We start from the raw sequence: 23803 nt of genomic DNA, 5'->3' as shown, positions 1-23803 counted from the left end.
CTACCATACTTACCCATCGAGTAAGCCCTGTGTGGGAGGCAAGGCTCCCTTGCTAACAACCACCTAACCTTCTCACACAGACGTACACCAAGTCATTCAGCACAGCCCCTCCAGAGGTTAGCACAGAAAGACCTCTATATGCTCCTATAATGGGTACAGCTCTGAAAGCTGCTCTGCTCTGCCATGCTGTACAGAGGTCAGGTGGTTCTCTATAGCAGAAGAAGCAGCAACATCAATTTAGATGATCACAGCACAAAAAGTAAGAATATTATTACGATTTAGGTAAATTCTTTGAGTTGCCTCAATATAAACACAAACCGTGTCTTATTTCTCTTATTTATTTATTAATGAACCGACAGGGAATGAGAGATTGTGAAAACTTGACTAAACTGCCTGCTGGGTCTCTCTTTCAAAGAGCCACAGGAGAGTCCGATTAGAGAGACTCTGCCTCAGCGTCAAGCTTGATAAATAATAAATATGCTGTTGCCACATCCAGTGTTAGCATCAGGCATTACTATCATTATCTGTTTTAATAATGGCTGCTAGCAACTCCTCATTCCAATTAGATGTTATACTGGTGACCCCCCTCTGGTATTGTGCTGCCAAGCTGGGTTGGCAGTGCTTAGTCCTGACGGGTGAAGTGAGATGACCAGTCATTACCAGTAATTATACACAATCTGTGTACCGGGGTTGGCTCGCTGACGAGAGCCTGGGGTGGGTTGAGTGGGGTTAATGTCTTCATTATAATGTAGTTGCACACGCAAGCACACCAGGGGAGGCGAGATCATCTCCACACTGGCTCAGCTTTGATCATGTTCAGGATCTCCAAGATTTGCACATTCATTGCTCCTGCTGTGAACAGAGCCGGGGAAGCAGCAATGGTCCGATTAATGATGGAGACCTTACCTCTGAATATTTGGTGTCAAGCAGTAACTACTTTTTTGTGAATGTAACATGCTCATGTGACTGCCTTGGCAGAATGACAATATTGTTGCATTTAATTTGTTGTTTTTTATTACCTGTCTGTCCACATGTCTTCACCTCGCACCCCCGCTTCTGTTTTTTTTTTTTTTCTGTAGGTGTTGTGGCTTCTCAGCTTCGATGACAAGAACACTCTGGCAGATGCTGTGGACAAGTACTGCATCGGAGTCCCGCCCATCCAGTGGTTGGCATGGATACCACAGCTCCTGACCTGCCTGGTTGGTTCAGAAGGCAAACCGCTGCTCAACCTAATCAGCCAGGTGAGCCTTTTTCAAACCTCCCAGATTGAAATCGGCATTGAGCTCAAGCCAAAATCCTCTTGGTCTCTGTCATCAGCTTTTTATCAATGGAAACAGCTCAACCACTGATCTCAAATAATTTTACTGTTTTTCTTTGGGGGGGGGGGGGGTTTAAAATCATAGCTCTCCTCCTCTTGTTGCTTTTTCATTTTTACCCTCAGTTTCATGTCTAGATGTCTGCTCCATCCATCAATCATTCATATTTTCTCCTTTTGGCTTCTTTCGTGCAGCACATCTGGCTGGTGTGTTAGCATTAGTGTTCATGCACGTCTTTCTAATCAAGATAAATTAACTGCATTCACGCCAAAGTGGCCTCTCTCCTGCTTTCTATTTACCAAATTAAGCATTCAGATTCTTTCACTGTCCCCTTTTACAGCAATTTACTGGCTTTCACCGATCCCTGGTGAATTGGTTTTTAAATTATTTGTTCAAGAAATGATTATAAAGTTAATATCGTGCGCATCCGCACTGCGGGATCAGAGCTGGTAATTAAAGCGAGGACTAATTTGCTTTGCTTAATGGAGTATTATTTCCGCACAATTTGAAGGGGGTGATCTTCAAAGAGTAGTCTGCTATAACAAACAGCCGTCCTCGCAGAAAAGCAGGAATATTGTATAGATGATATGAGAGAAATTGGAGATTAAAAAAAGAGGGGGAAGGGACGGGGGTTTTCAAATACAAGTGGGTAAGATCATGGGAAGTTGGACAAAGTGTGTGATGAAATAATGAATTTGGGAATTATCTGTACTTTTAAGCATGCGTTACTACTGGCTTAAGGCAAGTTAGCTGTTAAATAAATGAACACAGCAGCAGAAATGTACTGAATCATTTGCTTCTTTGAATCTTTGCTTATGTTCTTGTCAGTTATTTTTTATATACCACATTAACCTTTTTAGGTGTGGACAGGATAGGGCTTGTTACAAGGTTCTAAGTTGTGACCTCTTGGGTAAAGTTGACTCATTTAAACTCGTACCTGCCTTTTGCATGAATATGAGGGGATGTCAATGGGTGACTGTAGAGATTTTCAATCTACAGAGATGCACAACTCCCTTTGGTTTACTTTGTCACTCTGTAATGACTGAAGGGTAAAAGGTTGACACCTTCTTCTTCATCCCCTTTTTTATGTAAAGAGAAACCCACATTTTAATGCATGGCAGGCTTTGTCTCCGCACTCACCTGAATTATTTAGAGTTTCTCTGCAGCGGCGGGATGTTTAAAAAACGTATGTTGAAATATTGATGAAGGTGAGGAGAAGAGCGCCGGGGGCCAGGCGGGAAGATGAATCAGAAGTTAACAGAGAATCTCAACACCTCTCCCCACAAGCGCTCCTCTCTCACCCTCCTTCGCTGCCTCCTCCTTTTTTGCCATTCGCCCTCTCCCCCTCGGCCCACCTCAGCCTTGCCAAAATATGACATTTCTTATCTTCCCATTAGTGGGCTGATCTCTAGTTCCTCCTCATTCTCTCCGCCTTCCTTCCTCTTTCATCTTTAATGCTGCTGTTAGCTACCACTTAGGACGCCTTCTTTCCGTTACCCCTGACTCTCGATCTTTCTCCTCTCTTTTTTTGAGCGCTGTCACGAGGAGATTCATTAACATTTCACATTTGCTGTATGTGCAATAAATTAGATTGAGAAATGTGAGAAATTAAGAAAGGGTAGTATATAAACAATTGCACAATACCGTTTGTGTAAAGGGTGTGCAAAGGTGCCCACGTTCAACCTAATTCGAGGGCTGACCCCAGTGCTTTTATTGCAATTTTAATAGACGTCCAAATCTGTATTTGAAGGCCTCATCATTTTTTTTCTCTTCGTTTCTTCTCTGCGTGCCCCAAAAAAGGTATTTAGGACAGCCCTAATGTATTCAGTTGACTTAAGAGATTTGGGTTGTGTACCCTTTTCTGCAGATTTTGCAGGAGGAGGAGGTTACAATAACTTATCTCATGACTGAGTCTGTGGCATTTTGTACTGGAAGCATTCTACATACAGCTGTACTGAAGCCACAAAAGAGCAGTTAAAGGCTTTGGTGGTGATTGAAGGTGCTCCATAGCAAAATTGCCTCACTACTGAGGAAGTGAAGAGCACTTTTCCAAGATGTAGTTCAACGCAATAATAGTTTTCATTCTTCCCTTTTGTACCGTCTCCAGGCTTAGGCGTACAACAGCAGTTGTCTCCCCTGCTTTTACGGCACCAACTGACCAACCATGTAGAGTTACATTGAGTGAGGGAGCTGAGTCTCTTGAAGAATTTGAGACCTGCCGGGATCTGGAACAGCTCTTTTAGTCGCCCAGTCTAAGCAGAACTACAGTATGTTGTAGTTAGCTGTGGGCCAACCCATTCTCAGCGGCAGCTTTTAAACTTGAGCTAGTTCTTGTGAAATCTTGATTTGTGCAGTTTGAGAATCTCTCTGAAGACCTGCACTGCATGTCAGAGAAATGTGGAATGAGTCAGTGAAAGCTTGGAGGGTCCAAAATCCATTTAGCCTTAGGCTGAATTGTGGGGAAAAATGCTTCTTCTCTTTCTTTGTCTATCTCTCTCTCGTCTATCCCCCCTCCCCAATCCATTCCCTACCCACTTTTACCCGTATTGAGCTCAGTTTTGTTGTTGAGATGTGGAGGTATCCCTTTCTGCCCTGCAGACATATTGAGGGTCTAAAAGGGATCAAGTGGCTGTGTAATTGCAGCCTATGAAATTGCGCTCCGGGTCCTGAGAGAACGTTGTGGTTTGGTATTCTACCAATATCCAATGGCCCAAAAAAACGCCAGGCTTAAATAGTCATCCTTTGTAGAAATTCAAAGAAAATCTGTTTTTTATACAACCTGGTTCTTGTTCCTGTACTTGTAAAAATAAATGATAATAATAATAATAATTATGACATTTTTACCTGACTACAACAGGGTATACAATGGCAAATAGAAACATGACTGCTCGGACAATCCTAGATGTCATAAAAAACCTCAGAGGTGGCCATATTTTCTAAACCTGTTGGAGGTGCATAATTTGTATTTAAGATGAAGAATTTGTGTATGGTTTTTAAAATGATGGCAGATCTCTATTGTCGCCTCTGTAGAATTTTAGTGAGCTTTGTCTCAGCTCTTGTTCTATCTTAGGCACTTGCTTTGTACAGTCACAGCGATAGCTGTGTCACAGTGGTCGCCCCCCTCATGTATTAGAATGAGATTTGGTGACAAGTGTGGAATTGATATTTTGGCCACATAAAGGAGGCATTTCAGAATGTGTTCAGAGCTTTCACTGGATTTTCCAGACTTCATTTAACGTGTTAAACAGTGTGTGTTTAGATCAAACACTTTCCATAGCGCCATCTGAGCCAGCAGGAATACATGAAGAGATGATGAATGAAATAAACCTATATGAGGTGAATTTGCCTTGACTAAAGAAAGTCACAACTGAAAGAAAAAGTGAATACTGAATCTTGATTTTCTCACTTGGATGCTGAACTACAGTACAGTCAGTAGCATACTGATCCTACCTCCTGCCTGAACTGTGAACCAGAGACGGATGTATAAATTATACACCAAAGGTAGACACTGAATTCACCTGCTGCCTCACTTATCAAAGGGATCCTACTGCACCAAGTTGGAGGTGAATTTGCTATGTGTTTAAAAAAAACTTGAAATCTCTCATGCCTTCACTTCAACCATTAAGCCTTTCCCAATGTTGTCGGTGACTTTTCTTGAAAGTCTTGAGGGCAATTTCATCATCAGTCACATTCAGTTTTTGTAATTCAGCCATGACGTGTTTGTAACTCCCCTGACTCAAAGCTTCAAACACTCCCTCTGTTACAGCAAAGGTCTCTGACTGTATCAGTATGATCTCTCTCTCTCTCTGACACACAAACAGTGTCTCTCTGTCCCACTCTCCCTCCACCTCTACCTCTGTCTGCCTCCCCTCTCTCTCTCCCTCTCTCTCTCTCCTTTGCGTTCCTAAGGGGAAGTCTTTGAAATGTAATCTGTGACCCTCTTTTATCTGCTAGGTGGGACGAGTGTACCCCCAGGCTGTCTACTTCCCTATCCGCACCCTTTACCTGACACTCAAGATCGAGCAGAGGGAGCGCTACAAAAGTGGTAAGTAAACATTGCTGCCTGTCGTGTGTTGCCTTGTTGTAGATACTCTCAGCTATAAAAGTTATTTCCTCTGTCTACCATCCTGAATTATTAAACATAAAACTTGTATAGGTACAGAAAATTTGTTTCCTGATTACCTTTCTTTCTTCTCTTTCCATCCTTTCGCCCTCTTACCCACTCTCCACAGATGCATCTGGACAGCAGCAGCCCAGTTCAGTGGGGGCTCAGCCTCACTCTGGGGCCTCCGACCCAGGGCCTATTCGGGCCACTGCCCCAATGTGGCGCTGTAGCCGGATCATGCACATGCAGCGGGAGCTGCACCCAACCCTGCTCTCCTCCCTGGAGGGCATCGTGGACCAGATGGTGTGGTTCAGGGAGAACTGGCATGAAGAGGTGAGAGGATAAAGGTGTTGGTTTGGTGCTGCATGTGTGTTTCCAGTCGATCAGTTGGTGAGGAAAAAATACAGCTGGTTGTGAGATGTAGTGCATCTCTACATATGAGTGAAAGCAATGTGTTTGTCACACCACCTGGTCAAGCAGTCTAAGGTGTTGTCCTGACTTTTCTGTGAATATATCGTCTCTCATCTTAAACTTTGTTGCCATTGACCTTTTGATAGTCAATTGAATTCAAAATAAAACTAGCAGAAGACTCTTGCACATTTCAGATAGTAGGTCTCCTTAATTTCCCTGTTTCTTGGCTGGTATTTTCTGAAGCACATGTCTCCTTAAATCTGCTTGCCGCCCCTTTCCCCAGTAGCTACTTATGTGGATGTCAGTGCAGGATGTAGGCCTGACTTCAGCTTCAGCTTTGCTGCTGCAAATTGTTTTAGCCATGCTAGACAGCATCCACATGAGGTAGCTAGTCTGTGGGTGGAGGGGAAGACTGGGAGAAAGAGGCAGCAGGAGGCGAGAAGACTGAGACAGGTGATGGATGGGTGCAGTGAGCGTGTAGGATGGGGCAAGGGATTTAGGGCCGGAAGTTTGTTGGTGTGTGTGTGTTTCTCTGTGATTATCTGTGATGGTTTGGGGCACTCGGCAGCAGCTGCAGACTCTATGCTTCGTTCCACGGGGCAAGCAGGGGCAGAGGCGTGCTCTGCTATCATCACCTTTCCTCTCTCTCTTGCTTTGGTTTCTGTATGACATCACAGAGCTACACCTTTGTTCCTTAAGAACAATGCGTGCGACACTGTTCTTTCCTGACCATTTGTCAGCAATCTGACTCAACAGATACTTCAGATGAAATGATTTGGGCCCTCTCTTACTAATATTACTGTAAAATTTCCTCACTATTTTTCCATGTTCCTCCTCTCTCTGCAGGTCTTGAGGCAGCTCCAACAGGGCCTGGCTAAATGCTACTCAGTGGCATTTGAGAAGAGCGGTGCAGTGTCTGACGCCAAGATCACACCGCACACACTGAACTTTGTCAAGAAGCTGGTCAGCACCTTCGGCGTTGGCTTGGAGAATGTCTCCAATGTGTCCACCATGTTTTCTAGCGCCGCCTCGGAGTCGTTGGCACGTCGGGCCCAGGCCACAGCCCAGGACCCTGTTTTCCAGAAGATGAAAGGCCAATTCACAACAGGTCAGTTTCAAATATACTCACGCTTATATTGACTCAGAACAGACAGAAAGAAAAACAGGTGTTAAAAAGCTCTCACAACACAGGTTGTTCCTGAGTTTACTTTTTGAACTTAGTTGCTTTAAACTTTAAGCAGTGCTGATTTACCTCTTTGAAGCTTTGTCGTCAGACTTTAGAGAGAGAAAATGTGAAACGTGTGTTTTTAGGCGACCAAAGACACAATTTTCTTTTTGACAAGGTGAGACCATCAGCCAGGTAGTGAAACCAGCAACACCTAGCTCTGCTCCCTTAAGCCCGAAATCACACATCAGCCACCTTTCAGCAAACAAGAGTGCAATTCTTGTTATTGTTTGTCCACTCCAGTTAAAATGACGAGATGGCCTCTGTGGCGATATCTTGAACAGGTCACATTATATCCGCATGGACACTTGTGCTGCTTATATCAGCGCTGTCGGGGCAGACCGCACTGTGGCTCGGAGCAGCTGGAGCATTGGTGTTCTGCAATGTAATTAAGGTTTCCAACAAGATGATGGGATTTCATGGGAGGGGTTGTTTCTGGTGACTGGTCAGAAATAGGTGTGTGTGTGTGTGTGTGTGTCTGTCTTTATTACACTGTGAGTGTGTGTGCATGTCTACAGTGGTTTTGATTATACAGAAGTCAGCTGCATTTTTAATCTTAGATGGTGCAGCACTTCGATGATGATCTCAACAAGCAACAAACCTGACTGGGGATGATTAAATACAGCTGATGACTCTAAGTTCTCCTTCCTCAGCTGACACTTTAAAACAGTGAACTCTATAAAAGTTCAGCCTTTAGTCTCAATGGTGTTTCAAAGTTTGTTAAAAGAGATTTGATGCAATACATCGCTCTATTTGAACTGTAATGAAATTATTTTATTTCTTGGCAGCTTCAGAGTGAAACTGACTATCAATGCAGGTTTTATATATTTATAGTGCACCAGAGGCTGACTAAAATAATTCCACCCCTATTGGCATTGAGCAACTTTGGCCAGCTATATTGAAATGTTAATGTTGTACCACCAGCCACCAGTCAGGTGCTGTTTTATTGTGGTTGGAGCTGGAAGTTTGAAAGTCCTATTTGCCAGGTAATCAAGCATTTTGAAAGGATACCGCTACTAAAGCTACCGTGGCACTGAGATGAAACAATTTCCTTCCCTTGTTTTATATCCATTCAGAACAATAGCAGGGAAGCTATTGTGTTCCCATTACAGACAAAATCCTGAATTGGAGGTTAGAACTGGCATTGAATTACTATCATAAACGGGTCTTGTCTGTGCAGATTCACTTAAGTCATCAAGATAGGATGATATACCTACTGTATTTATCTCAGAGTTTTTTAATGGTGGGACTCTTCACAGACATCTGCTGGGCTTTGTTTTACTTGATGTTGGGCTTCCTCTTCCAACAGGAGATTAGAAGTTACACACTGATGGTAGCGCATTGACAATGTGAACTGGCAACTGTCTGTAGCTTTTATCTTCAAATTGAATACCCTTTTTAATTCCGAAACCTCAGAAAATTCCTAATTGCACATTTCTGCTTCACCGCTCTAGTCTCTGAGCAGTTGTACACTGATGTGATATCAAAGATTTGAAGTTGGAAGACGCTCTGCGATGACAACTCTGTGATCCATTCCCAGTTTTCAGATTAAAACATTTCAAAGCGGTGATTCTGTGATATTCATGTGTATGCTAGTAAAGCAGCGATGAAGCCTCCAGTCATCTTGGCCTGCATGTTCAGATTCAAATGCGAGCTGTGGAATCCAACAGGACAGGTGCAGTTCTAGTTTAGCCAAGGCCCCCTCTGAGACATTTTTCTCCAAACAATCATTCCCCTGTTTTTGGAAGCCACGTGTCTGTTTTCCTACATTGCATAAGGGAGTTGAACCACAGTTCAGTGGACCCGGTTTAAACGAGGCTCGTCTGCAGCTCCCCCGTCTTTCAGGGTTCAAATAAAACTTCCCACTCCCATGGACTGACTGCACATACATGTTCGCTAAATTGCACTCATAGTAAACTGCCTGGTCTCTCCTTATTGCTTCTCCGTGCAGCAACTCCTCCCTCTCCTTCCTCCTTCCCCTCTCTGCTCTTCGTTCTCTCCTGTGCTTTTCCCCTCCACTGGTCCTGTGAGTGGCCAATAGAGCTAATGTGTTTGGCCCTGGGATAGAGGGGGACAAGGACAGCGAGTCAATGAAAGGCAGCTAGGGAAAAAATAATCACCTGACTTGGAAAAATGCATAATAAAGGTGAGCCAGAACTTACAAGGCTCGAAAAATTACAGCGAGGAGAATAAAAGATAGAAGAGAGGAGATTATCAAAGAGAAAACAATAGGCGTGAGGGGAAGCAAGACAGGTGTGATGTCATTAGTGAGCAAAAGCATGTGAGCGGCACACGGACTGACTGAATGAACAACACAAACAAGAGCGAGCGAGACTCGGAGCGAGTAGCGTGCTGATGAATCTTTCCAGATGTTACGGTGCCAGCTGTGCTCACGCAGCCAGGCGTCACCAGGGCTTCTGCCTCGCAGGGTGCCTGCCGACCATCGCTACCCAGCTGTCCCCCCGGCGACGTGGGAGCGGGGCCGACAGAGACTGAAACCACACAAGCCTTCCAGAGCGGAACAAACAGGGTTTACAGAGCTGCTGAGCAGCCAAGCTCCCGTTCCCCGCACCACGTTAGTGGCTCACTCGCTTTCACAGGGTTTGTGGGCCGGAAAATATGGGTTTATGTGTGCACATATAACATTTGGCAGCAGGGAGGCATTCAAATCCAATTACGGTGAATGCTATTTGCATGAGTTACTGTTTTAGCAGTGGATCTGTTCCAGAGACTTTTGTCAAAAGAGCTTCTTCTAACTTTCTTGGCTTTTTAATTATGTGTGTATTGAATAGTCATTTGTCATGCAAAAATGACATTTAGCATAGTTAAATGTAACTCTGTATAATTCTTATAGCAGTTTGGCTCAGCACCTATGTACCTTCAGTTAGTTGTCAGTCATAAAGTTTAAATGTGAACTTTTATTGCCAGAAATCCCTTACACATTGCTGCGATGACCTCTGAAACACTCAGCTCACCAATCAGACACAATAAAGCTGGCTGCATCCCACCACACACATTCATACAATCCCACACTCATGGGGGATTGAAGGTTCTCTATACAGAGGTGGCCCACCTCCTGAGTCTAGATCCATAATTTGGTGCAGCGGTGCACATCCTCTGCTGTGGTCTGTCAGGTAGGGCAGAATAGCAGCCTCGGTTTCTATACACAGGTCAGAGAGCAATCTGGATACTTTCCACACTGCACTCCTCCTCTCTGCATCCTATTCCCCCAGCTAGCCGATGGAGCAGGGGTCAAAGATGAGTTCAGGGGGACTCAAAATAACTCTTCTGGCCTCAATGGCTGTATTGCACTCTGCACTCAGCACCTCTGTAGCTTCTCTCAGAAACTGTCTGCAGGTTTAATGTTATACTAGGTTAATTACAATCTGACACGTCCAATCTTTTTTTTATTGTTAAAAAACACAACTAATGTTAATGTCAGAACACCAGTTGGTCCTTGCATACATTTCAGCTGCCAACAGATGCAATGAAAATCTGGTAAATGTAGTTAAATTTAAGAAGCCACAGTCCGTCGGAAGTGTTGCTGCTGACCACTGCACCAGAGCGTTCAGTTGTGTATAAAAAGTCCCAGGTAATGACCACAATTAGGTGAAATATTGGTTTGTGTTTTATTTTTGACTACAGGTTTAGTGTTAACTATTTAAATAATGTTATGGGCAGCTGTCTTCAAATTTAAACAGTTAAATTTTTTTTAAATCCAATAAAGATGGATTATATAACTTTTATTGCTACGTCGCTTCGAATGGTGGAGTGCAGCATGTCTCGCCTTTTCTATTTGTAAGCATTATACACTTTTATGGAGCTGAATTGTTGTCGGGTTGCAATTCCTCAGGACTGTTTCAATTTTCCCTCTGCTATCGAGGCAGGTGAATTGCAGGCAGACGGATAGCGAAATAGGGCCACTCTGAAAAGAACATTGGCTGTTTTAAAGGGCTTATTTAAAGTATTAGGAGGTCTCACTCCGGGAGAGATTGAACGGGTTTGAAATGGCAAGGCCTTGCAGTTTCATGGATTCATTATAACAGGCGGCACAACAGGGTGTACTGAAATAGGAGAGAGAGGTAGGTGTGTGTGTGTGCATTCATGTTACAGAGATGTCCTGGGGGCTTTACTCTAAAATGGAAAACCTGCCTTGCTCACTTCCCCTCCTTCCGTTGTTATTGCCGCAGCTCATCACAATATGTTATGTGCAATATGAGTTGTGACTTGAAACAGGAATTTAATACTTTAAGACTCTCATTTTTATAGCTCTAATTTAATCAGCTCCCAGCCTTCATCAGGGAGTTTTAAGTCGATAGAGCAAACAGCTCTCCTTGTGCTGCCAGTCTGCCATGAATAACTTATCCATGAAGTTCCCTCAAGCAAGGCAGCACACTGCTGGAGTGGAGTGGCCGACAGTGCAACACAATATTTAGAATGGACATTTCCCAGATGTAAGTTTGTGTAACCGCTGCCCTCCCCTAAGCCATCACTGTGAAAAACAAAGTGTTGTTAGCCTATGTTACTGTGCACACAACAGCAAAGTAAACACCCTGATCTCCCTTTAATTAATCTGAACCGTTTGTGGTATTAAAAAGGCTCTGCAATGTCTTTTTATTGAATTTTCAAACTTTAATCTCTATGACTCCATTTATTTCTGCTCTATTTTCTTGAGTTATGTTTGACTTTACTTTGAGTCCCTTGTGTTTGCTGCCTGCATGTATCTTAACCTTGTATAGTATTTTATTTGCCGAGGTTACTTAGAAACGTAGCAGTATTTATAGCACAGGTGTGGGAGCACATCACTGCAGTAGAGGTTAAAGGTCGTGTCCAACACACTTGGGAGCTGCCTACTGTGTTAGAGTCTTGTGTGGTTGGGGGGTTAGTGTCTTGCTGAAGGGCATTTTGAGGATAGTTGTTTTGGGGGGTGAAAGTGTAACACATTGACTCTCCATTCAGACTTTCTCAGCCTGCCTGAGGAATTCAGCTGGCGTCTAATATGGTATATTTGTTGTTTTCTTCTCTGACATTTTTAATATCACATTCTGGTTTCAGTAATGATACTAGATCCGTACGTACACTAGGAGAGTCGGAGAAATAATTAAATGAAAATGCCAGGGATTTAAGGAGAATGTTTAATAGATCAGGATATATGTTGTCCAAGTTGCAGAGATTTTTTATTTATTAATTCATTTTTCATTTTTTTTTTTTACTCAGAAAAACCACGTGTGGGGTGTTATTTCGACAATTAAGTTTATTGTTCAGCTGTAAAATAATGTGCTCAGGTTTGATAAGCACCTCAAATGTGTGAATGTAGGCTGATACATCAAAATCATAATTTTTCACTCCCTAATATCGACATCAATCAATTATCGTTGGACTCTACTTGGTAGATTCTTCTTGTAACAATAACTTGTCTCTTCTCCTCCTACCAGACTTTGACTTCAGCGTGCCGGGCTCCATGAAGCTCCACAATCTGATCTCCAAGCTAAAGAAATGGATCAAGATCCTGGAAGCCAAGACCAAGCAGCTGCCTAAGTTCTTCCTCATTGAGGAGAAGTGTCGCTTCCTCAGCAACTTCTCTGCGCAGACGGCTGAGGTGGAGATCCCCGGGGAGTTCCTCATGCCCAAACCAACACACTATTACATCAAGATCGCAAGGTAAAGGACCCTTGGGCCTGTTAAACAGGGTGTTATACAACACCAAACATGAGCCAAATGCTGCTCCTACGCAGCTCTTCCCACCACTTTCACACATTAGAATTTAAAGGTCTTTTTTCTGTTCCAAAAATATTCTTACTTCTGCTCTGTCTCTCTGCTCCTATTTTCAGGTTCATGCCCAGAGTGGAAATCGTTCAGAAACACAACACAGCCGCACGGCGTCTGTATATCCGCGGCCACAATGGCAAGATCTACCCATACCTGGTGATGAACGATGCTTGTCTTACTGAGTCACGCCGAGAGGAGAGGGTCCTGCAGCTCCTCCGCCTCCTCAACCCCTGTCTGGAGAAGAGAAAGGAGACCACCAAGAGACACCTCTTCTTCACTGGTAGGACCAGGGACCAGAATGGGACTAGGGATATAATAATTGTGGTTTTGTTTTTTATTTCATTTTTAGTGCCACATGGTTTTTTTTTTTTTAAAATCAAGGAATTAAAGAAAGTAATTTCTTAAGACGTATTTTTTCGTATACATGGTCATTCTATCGCTGCTGTTGGCAGTGACCCTCTTCTTTCATTTGTCTTATCATTGCGTCTCTCTCACACACCACACACACAATTTCAATTTGCTGTCGCGCGCCATTTCCTCTCGTGTCATCCCCTCGCGGTTTGCCTCCACCCAGATGTTTGCCCACTCTCCATTTACGCACTTGATTGGTTTGTTTAAAACAGAAATATGGATGGGGAATTCAGCAGTCCCTTCTAACCCATTTCCTCCCAACTGGAATGGCTGGCATTGATTTAATTTGGGGGTGCTAGTGTATGTAAATGTTTAGATGCGTGCGCAGCCTTTTACCTTCTTTGACCCCGCTTGGTGCTGAGAGCTGACACGCCTTCAGTGCAGCTGTTTACCAATTCTGGAGTATTTTAGTTGTAGGTTTAGATCTGTGGTTTACACTGTGGTAAAACAGGGACTGTGCAGCCAAATGTTTACAGTTTGTGTCTTTTCCTCTCCCTTTCCCTCCTTCCTCATTACTGCTCTCATCTTCTTTTTCTCTGCTCCCACTGCTCTGCCCCTCCCCTTCTATTTCCCCACCTGTATCCTGTCCTCTTCCTCTCCCTCTCTCCATATCTCCAGTACCCCGAGTGGTGGCAGTGTCGCCTCAGATGCGGCTGGTCGAAGACAACCCTTCATCACTGTCACTGGTGGAAATCTACAAACAACGCTGCGCCAAGAAGGGCATCGAACATGACAACCCCATTTCCAGATATTACGATCGTCTGGCGACTGTGCAGGCCAGAGGCACGCAGGCCAGCCACCAGGTATGGAGATGGTCATTGTAAACAGATGTGCACACACAACAGCATGATACAGCCTGCATTGATATGCATCCTGGGTGTTTGGATTGTAATCTTACAGCAGTCATGGAAGTTTTTTGTTGCTATACTGTGAAACCATTTATCTTTAAAAGAATAATAGCCTTGTTTTCAGCTTTGTGACAGTGCATGTTTCAGGTAATCCAATTTGTTTTTAATTTGTTCTATTTAGAGAAAAATAAAGGTAATAATTCTTCAGGTAATTAGAAACACAAAAAATGACCACATTTGGAGATTTATGGTTTTCACTGTACAGGGACCATTTTTAGTAGGGGCCTTTTCTGTGGTGGTCCAACTTAATTTTCAAGATGCGTCTTTATCAACCAGTCAACACCTGAAGAATGGAAACTTCAGGAAAATACAATACTGTGTTGTCATTCGCATTTGCTTCTAGATGACAAACTGTGAAATTATGCGGTCTGTTCGTGGAGACTGATTATCACCTAAAGTTTCCATTAAAAAGAAAAAGCAAGCCGACCAGCCCAGTTGCTTAAAGTCCCTATGAAATGGCTAACATGGTGCTACTTGCTTGGGCATAGTTTTAAAAAAAAAAAGGCAGCAGCCAATTGCGAGGAATATAAGTTATGGAACCTGGCAAGCAGGGGCCGAGTCAGCAAGGACTGCTTACCGAGCTAACATCAGCTAACTACATTTAGCAGCAGTATAGCACTCACCTTAGCAACAGGGGGTCATTACACATGGCCCAGTTTCACCCAAATCACTGAATAAAGTTGTGGTTTTGTACAGTAATGGGTGAGGTTAAGCAACACATTATAGCAACTCGCTTTATCCATGGCAGCATCATTAAGTAAAGAGTGTGTTTATTGGACAAAAAATAAACATACCGACCCCCAAGATGTGTCCTCATTATTGTAAAGGATTTTCCAGGAACTTACAAACTCTAAAATAATACAAATTTGTCATGTTGGGCCTGGTACTGGTGTGTAGGCAAGAAATATTTGATAAAAACACTAAAACAGCAATTTTGACTGAATGGTAGCTTCAATTTGAATGTGTTCAGGAATTGCATTACATTTCATTTTGTGAAGCTCTTTTGTTGATGGAGAGATTGGATCTCTGTGATGCTTGTCTGCTTTTATAACATGCATTGTTGATATACTAGATAGTTACCACGTTATTGTCGTCTTTTGGCTGCTGGGATAAGAATATCCGCCAACAACTGTGGTGAACTGTGGATTTTGAATCATATCTATTTGTGTTGAGTTAAGTAGAAACATGAGTGAGAGGCCCGATATTAGCCCGACCACTAACCTCTATTCCCACCTCTCGTCTTCTACCAGGTCCTGCGGGACATCCTGAAAGAGGTGCAGGGCAACATGGTGCCTCGCAGCATGCTGAAGGAGTGGGCTCTCCACACCTTCCCCAATGCTACTGATTACTGGACCTTCCGGAAGATGTTCACCATCCAGCTGGCCCTCATCGGTCTGGCTGAGTTCATGCTCCACCTCAACAGGCTCAACCCCGAGATGCTGCAGATAGCACAGGTAGGAGTGCAACCATACACTACCAATAAACATGTCGGACCGTGTGTCAAGGGCAGCGTGATCAATGTGATGGGGGTTAATTCAATAGATACACACTCATAGATGCATTAAGAGATCACCATTACCCTCTCCGTATCGGGCCATATGAATTACCATTCTCCCCCATGACATTCACGCTAGGCCTATCAGTCAGCCCGCCGCTGTCAATGTGAAGGATGTTTTGACAGAACGTTATATTCAGTCCCTGTGCTCTACAGCTTTCAAAGACGTTTCAATTTAAAGAGTCCGTGTTTGTGTGTGCGTGTGCGCGTCAGATTCTCAGTCCTTACACACATCCGTCTGGTGCTCAGGGTCTGCAGACAGCTTTCTCAAAGTCATTATTAAAGATGATTGTGTCAGCCGGCCACCCCCTCCCCTCTGATCCTAATCGGCCTTTGCTGACAGGCGTTCCTCCGGGCAGCTAAGCACTGGTATTAAGCCCCCTCTCTGCCTGTTCCACTCCGCAGATCCCATTAGACACAGGAGGATTACGGTACGGAGAGTACGCGCACAGACAAACACACACACAAACAAACAGAGAGAGAGAGGGAGTGCAAGGACAGGACATCATAGCCGTAGCATTGTGACCCACCCTGCCTAAAGAGAGACCTTAAGTTCCTTCAAGTTGGCACTTATAGGGCTCAGTGGTGCTTCGAGGCATCAACAGAAAAGGCCCTGCTCTGTGGCGTTCATTCAAACGTAATTCTCTCAACAGCTGTCTTATAAACAGCATCACATCTCTCATCTCCTTTGACATTCAGGAAATCCTCTAGCGTCTGTCATTTCTCACACTCAACTTCACTAGGTGTGACTTACTAATGTTGCGTCATCCCATTCACACCAGCCCCAAAATGAAGCCATCGCTGGCCGCTGCTCTGGCGATTTAGCATTCTGAGCGCTGCCTCAACAGCCAACCGTCTGCGTGCTTATCTGAGCCTCCTGGGGGTTGCTGGTGTCTCAGCCCACTGCCTTGAGGCCCTCTACTGGGGCCTGGAGGAGCAAATGACAGTAGGAGAGAGAGAGGGGGAGATGGGAGGGGAGGGAATTAAGGAGAAGGAGGGAAAGAGGCGAGACAGAGGAGGAGAGGGAGCACGAGCTGGAATGAAATGCTCTGCTATAAAGCTGTCAGAGCCACTCACCTTTTCATATAAGGGAGCTTATCTTCCCCGGAATGGCTGCTCGTGTAGCGGCCTCTCGCACATAAATGCAGGCTTATGGATGAAAACTTGGCCGTATATATTTAAGTCAGCGGGGAGCGGAGGGGAGTGGGAGTGAACTGAGGATTATAGATGTTCTGCTGCTGATAGTTTGACGTGTTACAGTGTCTGGGGCACGCAGATCAATAACTGCAGCCATTTCGTTGGTGTGAGCTTGTTTTGTAACTCCCCTAGCCTTTCTGAAGAAGAGTTATTTTCTTGCAGGGGCTCATGTGGTTGAAGGACTACTGAGGACCCTAGAGAAAGAAATATTCATAGATTATGGTTTCTTGTTTGCTAGTGGTTATGAGGTAGTTCTGAACAATTCTTTATTTATTTAAAGGTCCTATATTGAAGAAAGTGAGACTGCCTTGCCTATTTACCTTTATAAAGCAGGTCTAGGTGCTGTTAAAATATCGCACTAGTATAAAAATGCTCAATCCACAGAGAAATCCCCACAGTTGTGATGTCATAGCCATACAGTCACCGCCCTCAGCCATGAGCTCAGATGGGTTGCCAAAACACGTTGTGGAAGCAAATTGAGCGGTGCCTTCTCAGGCCTAAGAGAGCTGACCAATCATAGCAGATTTTGCTTCTCAGGAGGGGGGTCCTTAAAGAGACTGACACTCAAACAGAGGGTGAACAGAGATGCTGCAGCAATGAACAATATATAATAATAATGTTACTTCTTTAATAGAAAAAATTAAAGTATGAACCAAAAACTATATATAAATGGCAGCTTTAAAATGTCCAAACCTAAGACAACTGACTTGTTCTTTAATCTTTGTTATACTCTGTTTTCTGTTTATAGGACACCGGAAAGCTGAACGTCTCCTATTTCCGCTTCGACATCAACGACGCCACAGGCGACCTGGACGCCAATCGCCCTGTCCCGTTCCGCCTAACGCCGAACATCTCGGAGTTCCTGACCACCATTGGTGTCTCCGGCCCCCTCACTGCCTCCATGATCGCCGTGGCACGATGCTTCGCACAGCCCAACTTCAAGGTGACTTTTCTGCTGTGAAAATTGTTACATTACTATGATCTACTTGTGTTTTCAAATGAACTACAGACCAGAATAAAAATGCTTTATTTTACAAATGAATGTAGGAATTGAACATAGCATATGATCAGAGGTCTATACTGTTCAGATATTTCATGTGAGGAGCTAGATGTTGGATTTCAACAATCGTTTAGATAACAAAGAATTAGTTATTGCAGCTTTAATTAAAGGGATATTCCGGTGTAAGTTTAATCCATGGTCTAAATCACCCTGAAACTGTGTTACACTCCCTCTCGAGAGATCAAGTTAGCAGACTGCTAATTTACGGAGTTTTATCAACCTCAGAAACGACTGCACGAAATTTGGTGCTGTTCTGAGCATTATTTGTGGCTTTTTGGTGGCGGTTTATATTTGGACCCATTTACTGCAGTGTATTGTTGTCGTGCGGTCGTTTCTGAGGTTGATAAAACTCCGTAAATTAGCGGTCTGCTAACTTGATCTCTCGAGAGGGAGTCTAACACAGTTTCACGATGATTTAGACCATGGATTAAATTCACACTGGAATATCCCTTTAACAGATCTTTTGCATCCTTTTCAAAACACTGTCATGACATGTAAAAAATCACACTGTGAAGATATTGATTTAAATATTAGAATAACTACATTTAAAAAATTTTGACCCAAATGACATGAGTGTTGGTTGGGTTTTAGTTTGTTCAAGTCTGCAGACAGCATCTGTGAGGATATATTTAATTTTGTCACAAGGAGCCAGTGGTTTGTTGTCAAATTTATGCTCCTGCCGAATTCTCCAGATATTGCTTAGCACTTAAATTTACCCAGAGAGAAAGTTCACCACGGCACAACCAAACAAAAACAATGCAATGAAAGCAGGAGCAGCTGTGTGAAGTATCTGCAGCAGGGCCATAATGACAGGCGTGTGGTGTCTATGTATAGGTCCGGCTCATGCTTTAAGTCCGACTGATGTGGACGGAGCACGAGTGCTTAAGATGCAAATAAACAAACACTCCACCATGTGAACCAGTTAAGGCCAACTGCCAGCTTCTTGTGGTTGGAGAAAATGGACGTTTCCAGGGAAAACGGCAAAACACAACAAACACATAACAATCATTCACTCAAATATATTGAAGCCTGAAACCAGATAAACACTTTAGGTAAGGCTAGGGAACAGTGTGTACCTAGTTAGGTGATGATTACTAGTGTTGTGGCCCCGTCATGGTTTTGTCGGTTATGTATTTCAGTTCTGTGTCACCATAATGGTTTCTTAACAACACCGAGTGATTTCCCTGAGGATGATTTGACACACCCTTAATTGGACTTAGCAGCTTTGTTTTATGTGAATGTTTGAAATTGACTCCATTTAAACTGAGGTTTGATCATGTTTCATTGCTCTCATTCCCATGATGCACACTTTCAACACATGGCTTAGAATGGTCCACCCAGAACATTGGACTACTGTGTGCATTTAAATAGCATTCCTTGACACATAATTGAGAACTTCAAATAGATGTTGTAGTTATCGGATTAGCAAGCGGTCTCATGAAAAGATGTAATGTGGTAGCTAAGCTACAGAGCACAATGCTATGAAAAGGTTGATATATGAGCTTTTTGTGTCATTTTTTGTACTACATCATTTTGTAGTATGAAGTATGAAAGTTTGACCATAAACTATATTTACTAAAGGTCCACTTACAGGCAATTGTATTATTATTATTTATTTTTAGCTCTCTTCAACCATATCTTTCCGTCTTCAGTCTTCAGTCGTTAACGTGTGACCCAAGTATGAAACTTTAGTGATGTGGAGGGAGATCATTGTCCCCGTTTTTGGTCAAAGAAAAATTGAAAGCTTTCAATGGAACAGTCAATGGAACTTTTTCCCCAAAAGTATTCTCATTAGTTTTTCAAGTTATACAAAATAGAATCTGAAATGCAGTTTGATAAATCTTGACAAAATCCCATCCACACTATTGTAAAACATACAATTTAAATGAGGTAAACAAAGGGGTACAAAAATAAAATTAAGGATATAAAAATGTAAAAAGGGGAATATAATCCCCCTATTTACATTTTCATATCCTTAATTTTACTATACTAGATATTATACTACATTTAAATTGTCTGAGGGGTCCAGAGTAAAGCTTTTTTTACTTTATTTCTTTATTTTGCTCAAACTTACCTCAAGTTTCCTGCTTGTTATGGGAATCATTTTCTTGTGGTCAAAATTAATTGCAAGTTAAAGAATTAAGTGAATAAATTAAGTTTAAAAAAAAAATCCCCAGACTTTTGCTGTCATCAGGATGTTTTATTGTACATGCATCTACACCGTTAATTCTTACATGTCCTCATTTCCTCTGTATCTGATAGGTGGACGGCATCCTGAAGGCAGTCCTTCGAGACGAAATCATCGCCTGGCACAAGAAGACCCAGGAGGACACCTCCATGCCTCTGTCCCCCGCCGGCCAACCAGAGAACATGGACTCCCAGCAGTTGGTGTCACTGGTCCAGAAGGCTGTCACGGCCATTATGACCCGCCTCCATAACCTGGCTCAGTTCGAGGGAGGGGAGAGTAAAGTCAACACCCTGGTGGCTGCAGCAAACAGCCTGGACAATCTGTGCCGCATGGACCCTGCCTGGCACCCCTGGCTCTGAGGAACCAGTAGAGAATGAGAGGGATAAGATGAGGCATGGCAAGAAAAGATGTTACTTTTACTACTTGTCTGACAAACACACTCTTCACTGTAACTCCGGTAATCAAGGAAGTGGGAATCAAGTTAAAACAAAGGCCCTGGCTGTCACACCAGTGGTGTGAACAGGGCTCGCCAGTAGTTCCATCTGGACTGATGAATCTTTTTATGAAAATCTCTCCTTCGACTTATATTTATTTTTGTAACTACACAATAGGGACTCTATGTGACACGCCACTTGCCCTGTCTTCAGTATGACAAGGAGATAGTGCAAATGTTTCTGTCGGTACCATAATGAGTCCCTCACTCAAGCTGAACGTTTTTTTGCTTTGTTTTAGTTTTTTTTATTTAAGAGGTGGGGAAAATCTTCTGTTGTTGGCTTTAGCTGCGTCCGTGTTGCATCAAGAGCTTACAATCTCTACTTTGATTTTTTTTTTTTTCTTCTGAAACAGCCCTTTGTCCTGAATGTGTATTTAAACAGAAAAATGTGTAGCTTCTTTTGTATCCCTGCTGAATGAGGAACTGTGTCACCATGTCTGACTTTTCCAAAAAGCCATTTTACTTCACATGTGTTTTTTTGCATCAGTCTTGTTGTAATGTAACATAGTAAAACTACTGGGCGATTGGACAGTGTAATAAGCTATAGCAGCTGTGATGCAAATGTTTCATTCCCGAGCTGGCTGTGTATTCATATTCCTCGCCTTTTTGTAAAGGTACAACGCCTTTTTCAACAGAAGTGTTATCTCTTGCTTTGTAAATAAGCATTTTGTTTTAATAAAATGCTCTTTTTTTTAATACAGACGCTGTGTTGGCTCTTTTGCGGTAACCCCCCGCTGGGTCTTTTACTCGGTTTCAACCAATGAATCTCAAAAATGAGCTTCAGCTTTGCTCACAATTACCATGAAGTAAATCTTCCATTAGTTTTCTTTATGAGTCTTTTTTTTTTTCTTTACGTTATAAAACAGCGATTATAACCAGTAATCTCCATCTGTGCCTCACATCTACTGCATCACTGTCACAGCTATAATCACCCTGAAGGACGTACTCTTGGATATTATTGCGGTGATAACTCATGCTGTGAAATGACTCCAGATGAACCGCTCTCTGACGTTAAAAAAAAGTCTACTGCCGTCATCCTTGCAGTTCACAGTTAGTAGACATTTATGGAGCAGGCATTCCAGCGCAGCAGTGTCGAATCAAAGCAGCGCTCCGTCTCGTGGAGGTACAATAACCTTGTGGTCATTCCCTCCCTCTGGTTAGAGAGTACTGCGGAGGTGTGTTGAGGCGTTCCCTTCCTCCCCCTGGTGCTTGATTAATGCGTGCCAGCAGATCTCAGAGTGGGCCGGCCTCGCTTGACTTATACACACTGTCAGCCGGCCCGCCTGCATTCATAAACAAAGGTTATATCTCTGTTTGCCTCTATACAATCCGCGTACGCAGCCTCTCTGCCTCTCAACATGTTTACACACCGTCTCTAACATTTCTCTTTTCTCTCCGTGCCACACAAGAAAGTTCTCAGCAGCTGCCAGTTTCTGACACCAACCTCCTCGCTTCATTAATTATCTACTACTTTTCCAATATTTGCCCTCCTGGTAAGCTTCTACATTTCAGAGCGGTGTTTTTATTAGCTGCTAAACTGTGTGCGTCAAAGAAACTAATACTTGTCAGATTGTTGTTTCCGTCTCCCTTCACTCAGGGAAATGTTTAGAAGCGAATTCAAGCTGTCCGGCTTCCTGGAAAGGTGAGTCATGTCAGTTTACAACATCTATTCATGTGCGGACGTCATTGTAAGATAATCCTCCGTGTTCATGAGTACAAACCCAAAGAGATAAAGAGGAGACACGCACAAACACACAAACAGTTTTTCATTACTCAAAAGGCGAGCATGACAAAGCAATAAATTAAATGCCGAAATTTGATGGCATCCTCTTGAGGTCATGGTGAGGTCACCCTGCAGTTACATCACGAATTATCCAAATTATCCAGTTTACCATGTTAGTTTTGTTTGAGACCATATTCACACGCCGTCCAATTTCTTCTGATGTCACTTTCAGGGTGGGAAGCTCAAATGTTGTACGCTCCAGGTTGCAAGTTGTAGGAACAAAATTGCCAAACTGTCATCATTTCACAGCTTCTCAATGGATTGGTGACTGTACAGACAATGGTTTGACACGTCGGGGGGCATATTTCAATGTGTAACAACATCTGGTCATCCATGAGCCAGGAAATCGTTGAATGCCACCGTTAGCTGTTGTCTAATGTTGACATTCAACAACTTCCAGGCTTACATTACCTTTTGATACTGTTAGACGCTTTGATAGGAGAGGTACAGCTGAGGCTAATAGTGCAATCAGTTTTGTAGTCATTTGGGTAAGCAATCGAGTCATCAGGATTGATCATCTGGAGAGCATGAATGTCGACCAAATTTCATAGCAATCCATCCAGTAGCTGTCGATGTTTCACTTATAAACAACAAATGCTAACCTCATAGAATAGCGAGAGGAAAAGCCAGGATCCTCAGACTAATCAAGAGTCATCATCCGGGGACCATGAACGTCCGTAAAAAAAGAAACTTGACAATCCTTCCAGTAGTTGCTGAGATATTTCATCCTTGACCAAAGTGTTGGACTAACAGACAGATGGATGGGGCTTAAAACATTAGCTTTTTAAAGGCTGATTACGTTTTTGAAGCTTTAATTCAGTGTGTTAATACTCTCAACTTTCCCTTTAATGAACCTGTAATCCTGCACCTGGCCCCAAATATAGTGCTCACCTACAAACCATACCTTCACAGCAGCCTCTTCTAACTGTACTGCTCACTGACGTTAACTGAAACAAAGTGAATGAAAAGGCATTTGTGCCCTTTCGGCTGAATAATTCCTCATTTCCGATGTCTCCCAACATGATAATTTTACTGACTCGGCTGAGCAGCTTGCTCCCCGATGCATCTCTTCCCCTGCGGAGTCACGCTGGTATCAGTAGAAGTCGGGGCTGACCTCTTGACCTGGAACCAGTGCCTCTCCAGAAACGACACATGATCGTCCGGTGTGTTTTGTTCAGGTGTCTTTTTGAAATGATTGTGTCTGAAGTTCTGGGTGCCCTCTATTGGGAAAGACATCCATTTCACGCCCCAGGTGTCTGTTCCGATGTGAGGGAGATTAGATGAAATAAGAAATCCACAACAGCAGCACGCACACACACACACACACACACACACACACACGCTCTCCCCCAGAGATGTGTCACAGCTCTCCTACTGGGGTC

At 43.3% G+C, this 23803-nt stretch overlaps 1 protein-coding gene across 3 annotated transcripts in view; it reads left to right on the top strand.

Annotated features, from left to right (window-relative positions):
- The window catches only part of trrap (transformation/transcription domain-associated protein), a 79213-nt gene extending 57875 nt beyond the window's left edge, over positions 1 to 21338 (top strand). For 2 of the 3 annotated variants that reach the window (XM_030400406.1, XM_030400408.1), the window contains 10 exons: positions 1080 to 1241; positions 5271 to 5361; positions 5549 to 5754; positions 6679 to 6940; positions 12493 to 12718; positions 12889 to 13106; positions 13856 to 14040; positions 15396 to 15599; positions 17646 to 17840; positions 20220 to 20504. In XM_030400406.1, coding sequence (XP_030256266.1) covers positions 1080 to 1241; positions 5271 to 5361; positions 5549 to 5754; positions 6679 to 6940; positions 12493 to 12718; positions 12889 to 13106; positions 13856 to 14040; positions 15396 to 15599; positions 17646 to 17840; positions 20220 to 20504 — 2034 coding nt within the window. Of the gene's footprint in view, positions 1 to 1079; positions 1242 to 5270; positions 5362 to 5548; positions 5755 to 6678; positions 6941 to 12492; positions 12719 to 12888; positions 13107 to 13855; positions 14041 to 15395; positions 15600 to 17645; positions 17841 to 20219 lie in introns of all 3 variants that reach the window. The other variant, XM_030400407.1, reaches the window with a different exon arrangement.
- Positions 21339 to 23803: the final 2465 nt, after the last annotated feature.

This window comes from Sparus aurata, chromosome 20, assembly GCF_900880675.1.
Source record: "Sparus aurata chromosome 20, fSpaAur1.1, whole genome shotgun sequence".
In the NCBI taxonomy this organism is placed as follows: domain Eukaryota; kingdom Metazoa; phylum Chordata; class Actinopteri; order Spariformes; family Sparidae; genus Sparus; species Sparus aurata.
This window is presented reverse-complemented; position numbering and strand designations above follow the sequence as displayed.